The sequence below is a fragment of the Aspergillus caelatus genome (genome assembly GCF_009193585.1).
Source record: "Aspergillus caelatus strain CBS 763.97 unplaced genomic scaffold BDV27scaffold_55, whole genome shotgun sequence".
NCBI classification, from domain to species: domain Eukaryota; kingdom Fungi; phylum Ascomycota; class Eurotiomycetes; order Eurotiales; family Aspergillaceae; genus Aspergillus; species Aspergillus caelatus.
Window position 1 is genome coordinate 1 of NW_022475318.1, and position 15,199 is coordinate 15,199.

Sequence of the window (15,199 nt, forward strand, 5' to 3'; positions counted from 1 at the left end):
ATTTAGCGCGTCGATAATCATATCGTCGAGAAAAGCAAGATTTCACTTCAGGACGGCGTTTAACAAAGTTGGTAACCCAGTTCACTCCGACTGACTGAATGGGTATAGTACCGCGGCCAGTAAGAAGAATATTAGCCATTTCTCGCGCATCTGATAGTTTAGGAGGCGCTCCACGTCGATCTAATAATAGAATCCATCGTACAAGCGATTCCTCTTCATTTTGAGATAACTTATGGTTGTTGGCGCGTGTTTCGAGACGTGTTGGTATACCGTGTAGTCGGGTTTGTAAAGTTGAGCGAGAGATATTAAAAATACGTGCTGCTTCGCGAATACTATTGATTTCTTGATTTTTTAAAACAGATATAGCAAGCAGAATTCTTCCCTCTTGCTCAACTAGATTTCTTGAATTTTGACGCGCTTTTGGAGGCATGATTGGTGGTTGAAGTGGGTGAGGTTTTCCACCGTGGTCAAAATGCGTGGGGTGGCTATCCCGCTTGTGTGGCCATCCCGCTAGTGAAATACGTTACCGCATGAGGAAGAATGACCTCCAGGCTCCACCGTAACTATTTCAACTGACAGCATTTCCATATCTGTGAATACAAAGGACTGTGCTTTTACAGCGATGGACGCATAAAGAGCTAGCAAAGACCAGGCAAACCTTAGTCTCATCGCACACTACTACCCGCCAATACTTTACAGACTAGTCATGAGTGACAGAGGCAGTTATGCCCTTGGACTAAAGTCCGTTGCTAGGCACAGTGACTCTCCTTCTCCTCGTCTGCCGTGCCCATGCGAATGATGCTTCTATTGCCGCTGCTTAATAAATTACCACTGGGCATTTTCTGCTTCTGCTACTGCTCTTCGTTCATCTCCCAGTGCTGGACCTGAGCGAATATGAGTACATGGACGTCACAGCTCTATAGGTACTTTGGCAGGAATTTCTATAATGGAATATTCATGTACCTCAAGACAAGAAAGGAAGTGGTATCTCGAAAGAGGATGCAGAAGAAGGCTTGAAAGCCTTCAGAGAGGCTTACTATGCTGCGGAACAACCTTTACTGGAGGCTTGAGACCCTGGGCCAACTTTGAACGTGATGTCGAGGCGGCCTACGAACGCCTTGCATGGAATCAGCACCTGATCGACCACCAGCAGAGGTCGGGTAAGGTGTCAGGGTGGAATGTTCAGCTTAAATAAATCGCCGTGGTAGACACGTCGAAATGTCTAGACCTCAGTGTGTCGCAGTCCCGAAAGCTGAATACCAGCGAAGTCCGGTCGTCAGCATGGTTATAATGCACGGCGATCCATTCCGTATTACCGTATCTCACAAGAATGACCTCGAAGGTGTACAATGGAAGGCACTATCGAGCGCCCCGGACGCGCCTGAGCCCAGCCCAATTACGGTCGCCGTTGGAATGCTTTTAGATATTGAAGGCACCCCACTCCAGAACAAGGTGGCAGCTGTATACGGGAATATATTGTCTGCGAATTGTTCTCTTTTATTGTGATGCGATCACGCAGGGGTCTATAAATTTATCTTTATACCTTGCCTGCGTCTGTTAGATATTTAATCGGTGTTCTTCTTCTTGTCTTTGAATTAATTGGGAAAGTTGCTACAGCTCGTATATACGGGGGTGTTGTGTGATTGGTACCTAAGTTAGCGTACGCCGTACATCTACCTGTATGTAGCCGGCTCATCCGTTATAATCACCAACAATCTTCCATCTCAAGTCATTCCACATAGTAAGACATGACCTACCATGTCAATTGGTAGCAGGTCCACGAGTCTCGTTATTATTTGCAAAGTTTACAGAAAGAACGATAGCTATTCCACGTGCCTTCCTGAAGTGCAGCGTGCTCTTTCAACGCTACGGGTGGACGGGACTTAATAACGGTGCAGAAATGAAACCCCTTCTTTTCCCCCCTTTTTGCCATATTGTCTCCCGTCAGATAAGGAAATATAAGACAAGAGAGTAGTATGGTCCATATCATTGGATAACATGTAAGCAGTAAGAAACTTTGGTGGAAGACGAGAGGCACGCGACTCTCACTACAGGATTTTACCCCTGGTAGGATATGCAGGAAACTCCGTTCTGCATCGTAAGAGGGTAGATAAAAAGGCCTCGGCCCGATCAATGATCCTCACCTCGGATTAGGCCTGGATAGGACTAGTAGCTGGGTTTAGTAGGTGCTGAGGGGGAAAAAGAACGAGTAGAAATGAGTATCACTTTAGGGCAGGTGCAACCATGCGGCATTTGTTTGGGACCAAGTCACGAGCAGCAGCAACAACAACAACAGCTTCTACGACCTCAGCCAAACCCCTCTTCCTTTTTTCTTCCCGCTTCTCCTTTCTTTTACGCTCTCTCTCTAAAATCCCAAATGGTGTCAAATTCATCATTCATTATTTCATTCTCATCATGATATAGCTGCTATCCAGGATTGAGCCATAGCTCAACCTGGCACTTTTTTACAACAGTTATCGAATCAGAGCAGTATCAAACCAGCATCCCTTCTCAAGTCCAATCATCCATCTCGATCTTTTTTTGGAACGTGAGAACCCTACTCTCGGTCCATTCCCACACTCAACGGACGATCGATTGATCGTCTTGCGTCGGCCGGTGCCCACGCACAGCATGTGGACGAGGTAGGGGTCTGGGTGACTATGTAAGGTAGTCAGTGGCGCTTTTTCCTCCGCGGGCTCCCCATCTTCTCCCTTTCTCTTCGAGCCTCTTTAGTTCTCAACGCCGATCTTGACCTTCTTCTCCGGGGGAGGGATCACCTGCTCCTCGGCGGCACCCTTCAGGGTGGGAAGCTCCGATACGGCCTCTGCAATGATCTCCAAGGACTTCTTGATCTCATCATCGGTGATCACAAGGGGCGGAGCGAGACGAATGATATTCTCGTGGGTTGGCTTGGCCTGGGGGACGAGGTTAACACCATCCACATGAACAGCTGGAACATTCAAAGTACTTACCAACAGACCCTTCTCCTTCATCAACATACAGAGATCCCACGCAGAGTGTCCATTGGTCTTCGACTCGTCAATGACAATGGCATTGAGCAGACCCTTGCCACGGACGGTCTGGATCATCGGGCTGTTGATGGCCTTCAGGCCATCGCGGAAGACGTGGCCGAGCTTCTCGGCCCGCTCGACCATCCGCTCCTCCTGGACAACTTCCAGGGCCCGGATAGCCACCGCACAGCCCAAGGGGTTACCACCATAAGTCGATCCATGAGTACCGGGTTCGATGGTGAGCATAACATCCTTACGGCCCAAAACACAGGAGACGGGATACATTCCGCCCGAGATGGCCTTGCCCAGCAGCACCAGATCGGGCTTGATGCCGCTCCACTCGTGGCAGAGAAGCTTACCAGTGCGGGCAATACCCGTCTGGATCTCATCGCAGATCAGGAGAGCGTTGTACTTATCGCACAGGGCTCTCGCCTCCTGCAAGTAGTCCTCATCCGGAACGACGATGCCGGCCTCACCCTGGATGGGCTCAACCAGGAAGGCCGCCAGGTTGGGGCCGGCTTTCTCAAAGGCCTCCCGCAGAGCGGCCTTGTCGTTGTATGTGATGGGCTTGTCAGTGCCGGGAATGTTACACCCAATGCCGGGCAGGTAAGGACCATAGTTGTCACGCGACTCGGGGTCAGATGACAGGGAGATAGCAGCAAACTAAACGTGGAACGGACCGATTAGCTAACTGAACATCTCATGACAGGTTTCCGACGCAGCACTTACTGTACGACCGTGGAAGTTGTTCTCCGCGCTCAGGACGACCGCCTGGTTCTCCGGAATACCCTTGACCTTGTATCCCCACTTACGAGCGATCTTAATACCGGTCTCGACGGCCTCTGCACCCGTGTTCATGGGCAGAACCATATCGAAGCCGAAGTATTGAGTGACAAACTGGGCGAAGCGTGGGAAGACATCGTTATAGAAGGCACGAGAGCTCAGGGTGACCCGCGACGCCTGGTCCACGAGAGCGGCGACTAGCTTAGGGTGGCAGTGGCCTTGGTTGACCGCAGAGTATGCGGACAGGAAGTCCAGGTAGTGACGACCTTCGGGGTCCCAGACCGAGGTGCCCTGAGCCCGAGCGAAGACGACAGGGAGAGGGTGGTAGTTGTGGGCGGCAAAATCACTCTCGGCTTGAATCGCCTCTTGGGTGGAGGCGGCGTGGTAGGCACTGGTGCCGTTGCTTCCACTGTGACCATTGGTGCCGTTTGTGCCGTTGACCGCCATGTTAGGCAGGAGGGAATCTATTCAGGGAAAAATGACGGTGGGAGATAGGGTTTTATGGTGGGATAAAGGAGGGGATGGTGTTGGTGATTACGGTCAGATCTGATATGAGACGGGAGAGGGAAAACCAAGGGCTTGAGAGCGAGGAAGAGCGAGTTTAAATAGAGAACAAAGAATTCACGAGAATGACTTTGGTGGGCATGAGCCAAGCGAGCCAGAGAATTCACCGAGATATCAAGTAACGAAAATACCACATAGTGGAAAGGCGACTATACCTCTAAGTGCAGGTGCAGCCAGGCGTGATTCCCCTAAGTGCAGGTGTATCGAGTCTCATACCCCTATGCGCAGGTTTAGCCGCGACCTCCATAGCCTATGATGCAAATCGTCCCATGGCCCTTCGGACGATCCACTCTTTACCTCCTTCTTCCACTCACAATTCGTTCATTACCACTTGGAAGCCGTCACCCTTCTTCCGCCTTTCCGTTTCCGGTTAAGACTCGTTTTGACTCTCTCGCGCTCTCTCCAGTTTTCGGATCTAAGTTAGAACGTCTGTGTTTCCTTATCCTTATCTCCTTACTAGTTGGTTCCTGGTAAGGGGTTCCACCACTGCTGCAACCATGTCAACTTCGTCACGACGACGGAGATCCCCTTTAGAAGTCTCCTCGTCGCGATCGTCTTCTTCTTCCTCATCATCTCATGCGTCGTGGACATCAACAACAACCTCTCCGTCTTCTCGCCTGAGGCCACCACCCCCATCAACAGCAACAGCAACAGCAACAGCAACAGCAACATCAACATCAACATCACCACCATCACCATCGCGTACAACGACCGTGTCAACCTCTCACGTCTTCCTCTTCCTCATCGCCTTGCGTCTCCTCAATGCCTTGTCCCTTCGCACCTTCTTTCAACCCGATGAGTTCTTTCAATCGCTTGAACCGGCGTGGCACACTGCGTTCGGCGAAAGCCACGGGGCTTGGATAACATGGGTCAGTGGGACAATCTGCGCATTAACACATATCTCCGCGGAATGAAACTAACTGGTGCCAATTGGATCATCCTGTAGGAATGGCGACACCATCTGCGGTCTTCCATCCATCCCCTGCTATTTGCTACAATTTATTCTATCGCCGACCTTGCCGCGCGCGCTCTTCATCTCTCCCCCGCATTCCGCGCTGATCTCCTCATTGTCGCCCCAAAGTCGGCGCAGGCCGTTCTCGCTGCCATTGGAGATCTGTATACGTGGAAATTAGCCCGTTATGTGTACGGACGTCGCAGTCATGGAGCCTGGGCTGCTGTATGTTAAGATCCGCCCGCTTAGAGTATCCGGAGACTGATCGAGATCATAGCTCGCCTTGACCGTCCTCAGCCCCTGGCAATGGTTTTGTTCGACCCGGACTTTATCCAATTGCCTCGAAACCACAATTACGATTGTCGCGCTCAATTTATGGCCATGGGAATGGTCGTCGGAATCCACACCAACAGTTCAACTGAGGAAGAACACGCGCTCCACTACTAAGGATACAGGGGTGAATGGCACCGGTGGTGGAGCTCTTGTTGTCAGGTATGATTGGTTCATTCGATATGGTCCCATCAGTTTTGCTGAGAAAATACCTGTTAGACTGCGCAAATGTCTTACTCTTGCTGCATTGGCGTGTATCCTGCGACCGACAAACGTTCTGATCTGGATGGGCCTAGCTGGCGTCGCATGGCTTCGGAGCACTTGGCGCGAGCGGACGATCCTCTGTCGCGAGGTTTTGCTTTGTGGGTAAGTTGGTCGACGTGCGTTTCAAGTCTAATTACTCACCACTATCCAGTGTCTCTGTCCTCGCCGGATCGACCGTTCTGGATCGCCTGTACTACGGAGTTTGGACGTTTCCCCCACTCAGATTCCTGTACTTCAACATAGCCCAGTCTCTGGCAGTCTACTATGGGAGGAATGACTGGCACTATTATGCGACACAAGGCTATCCCCTTCTGCTTACGACCGCACTGCCCTTTACCCTTGTCGGCCTATATCGTACACTAATCCAGTCCCGGTCAACTACACCAAACGCTCGGCACGCGTCTGTGCAAATTCAACTGGCAGCTATTTGTCTATTCATGCCGCTGGTGCTCTCACTCATCTCCCATAAGGAAGTGCGGTTCATCTATCCGTTGCTGCCCACACTACATGTCCTGACGGCCCCGCCGCTGGTGGACTTCTTTCTCCCGGCTGTCTCTCATTCAAACGGGGCATACATGCCCAGACGGCTGTCTCTTGTCTTCTTGTTGCTGGTCAACATCACTGTTGCAATTTACACATCTGTATACCACGCATCTGGGGCCATCAGCGTTCTCTCGTACCTCCGCGACCAGCAGCAAGCTCACAGCACTGTGGACAAATCCGCATACTCGCCTGGTGCTTTGCAGCGGATCACGGCTGGGTTCCTCATGCCCTGCCACAGCACCCCATGGCGTTCCCACTTGGTCGATTCAAACATTCATACCTGGGCGCTATCTTGTGAACCACCTGTGGACTTGAACGAGTCCCAGAAGGCTGTATACGTCGATGAGGCCGACCAATTCTACAACGACCCCAGCCAATTCCTGCGCGATAACATGGCTGGCGGACTGCGCCATCTACCTCGAACGCCCAACTATCTGGCTTCCTCCAAACCTCGAGAAACCAGCGCGCAAGCCTACCAGCAAGCCACTCCGCACGAATGGCCCGACTATCTCATCTTTTTCGCCCAGATGGAACCCACCCTGCACAGCCTTCTCCGCAGTAGCTCCTACGGCGAGTGTTGGCGCACCTGGAACACCGCTTGGCACGATGACTCCCGTCGCCGAGGCGACATCATTGTCTGGTGCCTCGACCCAAAGGAACAAGCCGCCTGGCGATCAGCGACGCGGAAGCGTAATCTCGAGCATCGCGACCGTCAATTCGATCGGATCGTGGAAACGTTCCGCAAGAATGCGCCCGGTCAGCGGAAATCCTCCCCTTGGACCCGATGGACATCCTCTCTGTCCGGGCGATCGGCATCCTCGACCTGGTCCTGGCCCTGGGAACGACGCAGACGGACCTGGTTCGGAATCCAGTTACCGGTCTGGAAGAAATCCTCATGGACCTTTCCATCATGGACGTGGCCGAAATCTTCCAAGAAGAAAACCAGAGCCGTTGATCGGGACCTCTGGTCTTAATCTTACCTTCTCATCTATGCCTCTTTGATTCACTTCCTTGAATATATTCTATTTTGTATCAAAGTTTAGATAGATACCTCACTCTGTCTTAGTCTATACTCTTCATTGGTCCTAAGTCTATACACATAACCAGTCCAGCTCTATATGTAGATTGCCAAAGTGACTAGAAAGAAGCTATATATATACCTATCTATCAAGCCTCCACCAAGCCGAAAAGCCCAGTGATAGTCAAGTCTCAACCTCCCAACCCATCTCCCTCAACGCCAGAGATGCACAAGAAATGTACTAATACAATCAAATACGCCAAAGAAACAAGAAAAATATATCGATCCGAGTTAAAGCGATCTGTAAATACAACACACAGATCGGAATATGTACCGAAAGCTTTTCCATACAACATATCTATACATATTTGTATGTGTGGAGATATGCATGATCATAAATATGTAACTGCAGATATGTAGATATGAAGGCATGTACTGATAAAAATCAACCATACCGCGCACTCAAACTGGCGAATGCATCGGGACTGTGTCGGCCGTTTTGGAAGGCGTTGATATCGACGCTTTGCTGGCTCATGTGACCCTGCGGTCTTGGGAAGGCGCTTGGTGCCGCAGGTGGCATGGTGTTGGCTTTCATGGGCATGGTGAAGGGGGAGGTGGTAGTGTACTGGGGTTGGGGTTGTTGTTGTTGGAGGTATGCTTGTTGCTGTTGGGGAAGTCCAGCGGCAGGCGCTTGAGTGGTTAGGAAGGGGTTCCGGGTGCCTGCGGAATGGAGGTCTGTGGGCTGTTGGGGTTGTGTTGTGGTGGCATAGCCAGGGGTCGGTGCCGGTGCTGTTCCGGGGCCGGGAATCGTTCCTGCTGGATTTGGGATTTGGGGCTGCTCTAACGTTGCCGATGGTGGTGGGGAAAGGCCGTACAATGACAGAATGCTGTTCTTGTCCATGCGGCCGGTTGGCTGTGGGGCTAGATGTTGCGCGGGCGCCTGCAGGCCAAGGTGTGATTGCACTTGGTACCCCGCACTTTGCGGGGTGGAGGGCGCTGTCATGGGCTGGAATGGATTGTGGGATGCTTGCGTCTGCTGGGGTGGTTGTACTTGGAGTTGGGGCGGTTGAATTTGTGGTTGTTGTTGCTGCTGCTGGAACGGCGACGCGGTACCGAACGGGGAGGTGGATGATATGGCCGGCATGGTGTTGGCATGTCGGGGTGGATGAGGATATCCAGCTGGAGCCTGACTAGGGGGTTGCATCGAGTTGAGTTGTGAAGGGGGTTGGGTGAAGAAAGGATTTGTCTGAGCGACGCCGGGGGTTTGGTTGGGAGCTGCAGTGTAGCTGCCGGGTTGGAAGAAGGGGTTGTGACCACCATCAACAGGTTGCGGTGACTGCACGACGGCACCCTGGGAAATTGTAGGCATCACAGGGGGAGTGATCGGTTGCTGGTAAAGAGATTGAGGGAAAGATGGCTGTTGGTTGGGATAACCCCCGGTTGAATGTGGAAATAGCGGTTGCGAGACCTGAAGGTGTTGGAACGACGCCTCGAGCGTCTGTGCAGCCGGTTGCGAAGTAGGAGCATCGAAAGGGTTGTAGGACTGCCCAGCAGGCTGAGCCGGCTTGGAGTCTAACTGATCAAAAGGATTGCTGGAGGCTTGCTGTCTAGCAGTACCATTTGCAGTGGTCGTTTGAACAGGCGTTCTGCCTTGCAATGACGGGGGGCCCTCCCCCAGTCTGACCAGAGTCTCGATGGATTTGTCGAGATTGCCGTCCAAGCCTTTCAGAACAGCAGAGTTTCGATACTCATTGGTGAAACCCATACTCCGCAAGGTGGCCATCTGAGACTCGTGGGAGGCATTGCTACTTCCAACAGAAGCCCCCATGCCCTGTGAGACTGATCTGGGCGATTCGTAGGTTTCAGAGCGGGAAGACATGGCTTGCCGGTTGGACAGTCGATGGAGGCTGGTTGTAGAGGAGGCCGACCGCAGACCAAGCCCATAGGGCCGGGCAGGCTTTGGGGGGAGAGGAGGAGGAGAGCCTTCTGGAGAGCGATCATCACGAGTACCTTGACGACTCGGGGGATTGGGTTTGCCGTCTTCGAAGCTCCGGTGCTGGTACTTCTGACGAATAAACCGTTCCATGCATGCGTCGGACTCGTCGACATCAGCAGGGACAGGGGGCTTCACGTTCCGAGGGTTAAAGATCTTGTTCATGAGGTTGTTCCCGTGCGATTTCATGTTCTGATAAGGAGTTACCCTCAGCGTCAGCTCCTGAGCACTATACGGCAAAGGCTCACGCGACCACTCACATCGACTTGTTCCGCCGTCCAGCTATCCATACTCAAGGACTTGACCTTTGAGATATGAGTGCCCATCTTGCGGTGCAGCGCGGCGCACCGCATGCAGAGGAAAATACCCATCTATACACATTACATCAGACTACTGCATACTTCCGGCGCGGGGGGAAATTCCAAGCACCAGCCGGTGACGATATACGTACATTCCAACTGGCCCATCCTGTGAAGAAACCCCATACGTTAATATCGTAATTTTCCAGAAGCGCAGCAACCAAGACGTTTCACCCGACTCACCTGGATTCATTGCTTGGCAATCGGCGCATCGGTCATTGCCAGGAACCGACCGAACGAGATCTTGCAGTGCCCGCTCATTGCGGAACTGCTGACGTTTGCTGATACCGGCCACCATGATCACGGAAGGTCTCGGCGAGGGCAAGAAGTTACTTGAATTTCCCCGCACAAAGACAGTGATACTTGTCTAAGCCCGTCAGGGGCAAGAATGATAGACGAGGAGAGGAAAGCGTTAGTGTAGCGTTAGGGGATTCAAACACGGCAAACGGGCCGAGCTTCCCGAGTACAAGCGGTCGGAAATGTTTTAGGCGAAGAGGCAAATCATCTTTTCTTCGACCGAATAGTACTCTTCTTCTTTCGTTTTTCCTTTCTTCTCTGGACTAGCTGATTCCCACGATTTCGATCAATATATATAGGTACCAGGGGTAACAGTAGATCCAAGGAAGAAGAAAAGGATATATAGGTGTGTGCGTGCGTCGAGGAGTAAAAGGAGTGAGTGGGTGTGGGGAAAAGCCAATAATATGATATTGATCATTAGTGGTTCCTAAGGCATGGAATTACTATATTGGTCCTCCCACGCTATCAAGTCTCCATCGTTCATATAGTGCGGTTTTTTTTTTTTTTTTTTTTTTTTCCAGGCCCAGGGTGGGTTCCTCTGCTTTAGTAACCGGAGCAAATGCCTATTTTTGAAACATTTTAGATTGAACAATCATCGCTAATTTAGAAGAATCAACTCGACTCTAATATTACCACATGGACCATGCTTGCACTCTATTTTTAAGATTGACCGCTAAGTCATCTATTCGACCTCTAACTATCGATATGCCGATGTCTATTCATAGCCTGAAACAACAGGGTCCTGTATATAGAACGGTTCTCCACTCATATCAAACAGTAACTGAAGCAGGAGCAGAGCAGCAAAAAGAGAACTAGAACTGTATGTACTCGGGCAGTTTAGGAGGGAGAAGTGGATCAGACACATTGCTAGGGATGGGAGTTTTCTCTTCAAGTGTGATGGCATTCTTCACTTCCCATCTTCATGTGTATACCATCGTCTCTAACCTCTTTCCTCTTACAGGCCGTTTGAGGGCGTTACCTGGTTCCCAACGTCTCAGGGCCGAAGTACTCATCAAAGAGGCCGGACTATAAGTGCTTAGACGAAGACATGGATACTTCAAGTCCGTGGGAGTGTATTGAGAATAAACTACCTAAGCATTAGAATACAAGGGGAGTGTCCAAGCTCGTAAAGTTCCACCCAATCGAGTCGTATGATATCATAGAAAAATGAGAGAGAAAGAGAAATAAAACCATAAAAGCAGTCGAGAAACGGGCAAATAGCTGACGAGATAGCTTCCGCCCCCTCGAAAAGCCAAATCGCTAAGGAAATCAGAAGTCAAGTACTGTTCTACACAAGGTGAGTCACCTGGAGGTTCTGCACAGAGTCATTCACCTCATGCTCAGGCTGGGGAGGGTGATACAAACACTGGCCGACTAGGCAGCTCCTGTGCCATTGACGGGAGCCTGTTGGTAGTAAGCGTAGGGGTTGGGCTGCGGCGTGGGAACCGCGGGGGGCTCAGGGACGGGAGTAGCTTGGTTGGCGCTTGGAGGCGCTTGGGCTTGGGCTTGGGCTTGTGCTTGGGCTTGTGCTTGGGCTTGGGCTTGGGCTTGAGCCGCGGCGCCGGTCTTTGCATGAGCAACAGATGCTGGGCCGTGGACTTCGCGATCCAGAGTCATGTACTCCTTCGCCGCATCCTTGGTCCCTCGCTCAAGCAAGTAGACCATATAGATCTGCACGAGTTCCTTCACTGCGTCTGGAGTAAGAGTGCTCTTGGACCGGATGTCATCAGTGACCTGCTTGATGCGCTCGTACTGGACGTTCTCCGTCTCGGAACTTGTGGGCTGCTCCAACTCGAATGTAAGATAACTCGTCCAGAATGGCCGGCTGTCAAGGTAGAACTGTTGGTTCTGTTGATACACCTGCCGGGCCTCCTCAGCCGAGCCCTTGATCTTCCAGAGGAGTCTGGCCCATTCCGCAACAAGAGCTGCCTTGGTGGCCAAGTCACACTGCGGCGAGTCGAGCTGACTCTTGTACACCTCAATTGCCGCCTCGAGACCACCGTGACGGCGAGACATATTGGCCAGAGATACAATAGTTTCAACGTGATTGGGGAGATGAATGAGGATGGCGCCGTGAATTTCTTTGGCTACATCTACCCGTCCCGACATCTCCTCAAAGTAGGCATACTGAAGGCGAGTAGCCGGGTTGGCAATCGGCACATACAGATAGCTTGCGCGCTGGTAGATGTTCCGCACTTCCTCCTCTTTGCCAGACTGTCCGGCCATCCACCGGGCATAGCGTTGCCAGAACTCGTCGTAGTGGGCACATGTGACCAGACAGCGCTCATACAGGAACTGAGTCCGTGAGTATGAACCCTCGGCCTCCTCAAAGTCGAGATATTTTCTCCAGTTGGACAGCTGACCCTCATCCAATTCGGTCACATGGAAGTATGGGCGCTTGATCTCGGACTCATATGTCCAACGCTTTGTGGTTTCTGTCTGTGTCTTGGAGAAGATTTCGAGGTGATGACTATCAACACGCAGTCGGATATCCCTCTCGACCTCGGCCTCGGCCTTTGCGCCCGGAGCAACATGTCCGGCAGCAGCATCAAGCTCTGCACGGAACTGAGACAGTGTCTCTGGAGGAGCTAGCTCTGCGACCGGACGAGTCTGCGCGAGTTGCCTATAGCGCTCGAAGTAACGAGCATATTGATGCATTGGGATGTGGATGACACGGCCAAGAATGGCAAAGATCTTGTCATAGGCTTCCACTCGCTCCTCAAACTCGATATACTTATCCCAGAATGGGTGTGCAAGGAAATCTAGGCCAACACTGCTAGCACCACGCTCAAATAGCCTGCAAAAGTCAAGACACGTTAGCAATTTAAGTTCGCCAGCCACAAGTTTGGGGATGGGAGGCGAGAGGCAAAGGGAATTGGCAAGGATGGCAAACATGAGCATTTAATCTTCAGTGCGAGCCCAAACAATTGAACGACTAAGGTGAGCAAATATTGTGAAAACGTTTCCCCCGTCTGCATCGTGCGCAGAATAGGATCCACCGGACAGAGTCACTGGGGTTGATATCCGTGCAAGGAATGATGCTTGGTCTCAAAGCAACAATGTTCAAGGGCAAGGAAACAGCCTGAGAATGTCATGGGTGAGAAGTAACTCCAGTTGAATCCGGGTCAGGCAAACATCTCACCCATCATTGAAGGGAACTGTTGTCAACGCTTTTTACATTATGCGGTTTCGACACCACAATAATGTCCGTGCTGCCTTGGTAACGGTTACAGGGGGGGAGGAAGGAAACCAGTTCTAGTATACTTACTCTCGAATGACGTCGGCATCGTGGGAAGTTTCCGCCTTGAAGGAGCAGTAGTTGGTCCAAAGGTCAACGGATGGAGAAATGCTGGCAACACCGCGTTCGTAAACCTACAGAATCAGCGATGAACATGCCGGGAGAAAGAGTATAGAGCGATAATCCATACCATGTCTGCTGCCTCCGTTCCGGTAATGGAGAATTCCAGGTCGGCATATTTCTTCCAATATCCAAATAACAGTGGAAACTTGGCAAGGAATCGGTCGTAGACATTTCGGACGGTGGTGATAGCTTGAGGGTTGGAGTTGCGGTTAATTCCTCCTTCAAGCGCCTCACCAGCGCGAACCAGTCGTTCCCAGGTTTCAAAGTTATCCGGGTCATCGAGCTATAATTGTAACAGACTGTAAGTCATGGGCTGCATAGGTCTAGAACAGGTAATAGACGTATCATACCAACTCGGCCTCGAGCTTCCTCAACTCCGCATTTTCCTCCTCGGAGCCTCCATAGTTATAATCCGCCATGATGGCCGTCGGTTGTGGACTAATTACGGCGCTTAATGATGCGCAAGGTATGGAATCACACTCAGCGATGAGAAATAGCGATCCCGGTGCAAATAGAAAAGGGAGACACAAACAAGACAGGCAGCGACAGGAGAATGGACGTTAGGTTCCGCAAGGGAAGAGATCTGAACTCTCCAGCCACACCCGCGCCCTTTTTTACTTTTTGCCGAGCCTCACCCGAAAGTGGCTTAGCGCCCATTTCAATTTCTCCAACACGGACGAGCATCTGGAAGCACTCCCCCGTGATCTATCAACAAGATCCCATTTTCACCCTCTGTCCCGATCGGAATTTTGTCTCGCCCCGGAAAAGAGCAGGTGTGGTGTGACAAATCCTTCCATCATGTCGACCACCCAAGCAGCTGGCAGCTTGGTGAGCAAGCTTCCTCAACGACTACGCAACTTTTTTGCCCGCTATCCTCCGCAAATCTATTCCGCGGCCGTGGCACCACGCCCAGAGCCCACAGAAGAAGTCAATGCAGAGTCTCTGCCATCGCCGTACACACCCAACAGAGATGCGAAAGGCCACAAGCGGCCAGACCCCACCGAGTACTCTCCGTCCCGAGCTCTCCTTTACTCCAACCCAGATCATCCCAACCCATTCTTGCCTCGCAAGAACTTCCGCACGGGCAAGTGGATTGGCCCCCGATATGGGCTCCGGACACAGGCCGACCTGGTGAATCTGGCCAAGAAGTACAACGTTGAGGCTTTACTACCTCCAGGCCGCAAATCGACCGAGTTCAAGGAAACGAGAAGGGAGGAGCAAGGATTACAGATCAAGGGTACCGGTATTGGACAGAAGGTCAAGGGTCACAAGTGGGAGCGGACAATGGAATCTCGCTTGGAGGAGAGACGCAAGGCTATGATGGAGATGCCGGAGATGATTCGGTTGTGGAAGCAGGTAAGTTTTCAGGTCCGACTGGGAAAAGATTCCGTAAACGCTAACGTTCTGGCTCGCAGAGAGGTCACGGTCGTGGCTGGAAGCAATGGCCCAAGAGGTAAAGGCTTTTTTGGATACGTTGTTCGCTACTGTGAGATTTTATGTAATGTTATATCTTTTGCCGGTCCTCAGATCGCACGGCTCCATTGATCATTGTCGGGTTTTGGACGGGAGTTCTAGTTCTCATATATGTACAAATAGATATTCATTGAACCTGCACATTGGACGTAGATGTACTGTCCATCTTTCGATAAATGATGCTATTTATGTTATAAATAGATGCAATAAAATAATGCTTCTTGATGGATGATTCTACGGCGAGAGAGCAA

General features: G+C 51.4%; 6 protein-coding genes across 6 annotated transcripts; 3 read left to right on the forward strand and 3 right to left on the reverse strand.

Moving 5' to 3' along the window:
• The first annotated feature begins 610 nt into the window (after window positions 1–610).
• On the forward strand, window positions 611–1,625 carry BDV27DRAFT_125600 (uncharacterized protein). The gene has a single exon (XM_032066368.1). It carries the CDS (start codon window positions 1,219–1,221, stop codon window positions 1,504–1,506), a length of 288 nt encoding a protein of 95 aa, XP_031929249.1. The 5' UTR covers window positions 611–1,218; the 3' UTR covers window positions 1,507–1,625.
• An 824-nt stretch (window positions 1,626–2,449) lies between these two features.
• On the reverse strand, window positions 2,450–4,241 carry car2 (ornithine-oxo-acid transaminase; the record flags this gene model as incomplete). The annotated part of the gene is made up of 3 exons (XM_032075497.1): window positions 2,450–2,915; window positions 2,973–3,674; window positions 3,741–4,241. 3 exons carry the CDS (start codon window positions 4,239–4,241, stop codon window positions 2,730–2,732), a joined length of 1,389 nt encoding a protein of 462 aa, XP_031929250.1. The 3' UTR covers window positions 2,450–2,729.
• A 365-nt stretch (window positions 4,242–4,606) lies between these two features.
• gpi10 (putative glycosylphosphatidylinositol-alpha 1,2 mannosyltransferase) lies at window positions 4,607–7,509 on the forward strand. Its single transcript, XM_032078014.1, has 5 exons — window positions 4,607–5,227; window positions 5,305–5,535; window positions 5,588–5,802; window positions 5,860–6,006; window positions 6,056–7,509. The coding sequence occupies exons 1-5, from the start codon at window positions 4,856–4,858 to the stop codon at window positions 7,419–7,421; spliced, it is 2,331 nt and encodes a 776-aa protein (XP_031929251.1). The 5' UTR covers window positions 4,607–4,855; the 3' UTR covers window positions 7,422–7,509.
• Window positions 7,510–7,553: 44 nt separating this feature from the next.
• Window positions 7,554–10,577, reverse strand: BDV27DRAFT_125607 (putative GTPase activating protein for Arf). The gene is made up of 4 exons (XM_032066369.1): window positions 10,001–10,577; window positions 9,910–9,926; window positions 9,719–9,829; window positions 7,554–9,650 (listed from the first exon to the last, which is right to left on the reverse strand). The coding sequence occupies exons 1-4, from the start codon at window positions 10,113–10,115 to the stop codon at window positions 7,911–7,913; spliced, it is 1,983 nt and encodes a 660-aa protein (XP_031929252.1). The 5' UTR covers window positions 10,116–10,577; the 3' UTR covers window positions 7,554–7,910.
• A 507-nt stretch (window positions 10,578–11,084) lies between these two features.
• On the reverse strand, window positions 11,085–14,030 carry BDV27DRAFT_125613 (putative mRNA splicing protein (Prp39)). The gene is made up of 4 exons (XM_032066370.1): window positions 13,826–14,030; window positions 13,543–13,758; window positions 13,383–13,486; window positions 11,085–12,911 (listed from the first exon to the last, which is right to left on the reverse strand). The coding sequence occupies exons 1-4, from the start codon at window positions 13,892–13,894 to the stop codon at window positions 11,489–11,491; spliced, it is 1,812 nt and encodes a 603-aa protein (XP_031929253.1). The 5' UTR covers window positions 13,895–14,030; the 3' UTR covers window positions 11,085–11,488.
• A 131-nt stretch (window positions 14,031–14,161) lies between these two features.
• BDV27DRAFT_125614 (mitochondrial 54S ribosomal protein mL59) lies at window positions 14,162–15,120 on the forward strand. The gene is made up of 2 exons (XM_032066371.1): window positions 14,162–14,831; window positions 14,891–15,120. The coding sequence occupies exons 1-2, from the start codon at window positions 14,274–14,276 to the stop codon at window positions 14,930–14,932; spliced, it is 600 nt and encodes a 199-aa protein (XP_031929254.1). The 5' UTR covers window positions 14,162–14,273; the 3' UTR covers window positions 14,933–15,120.
• Window positions 15,121–15,199: the final 79 nt, after the last annotated feature.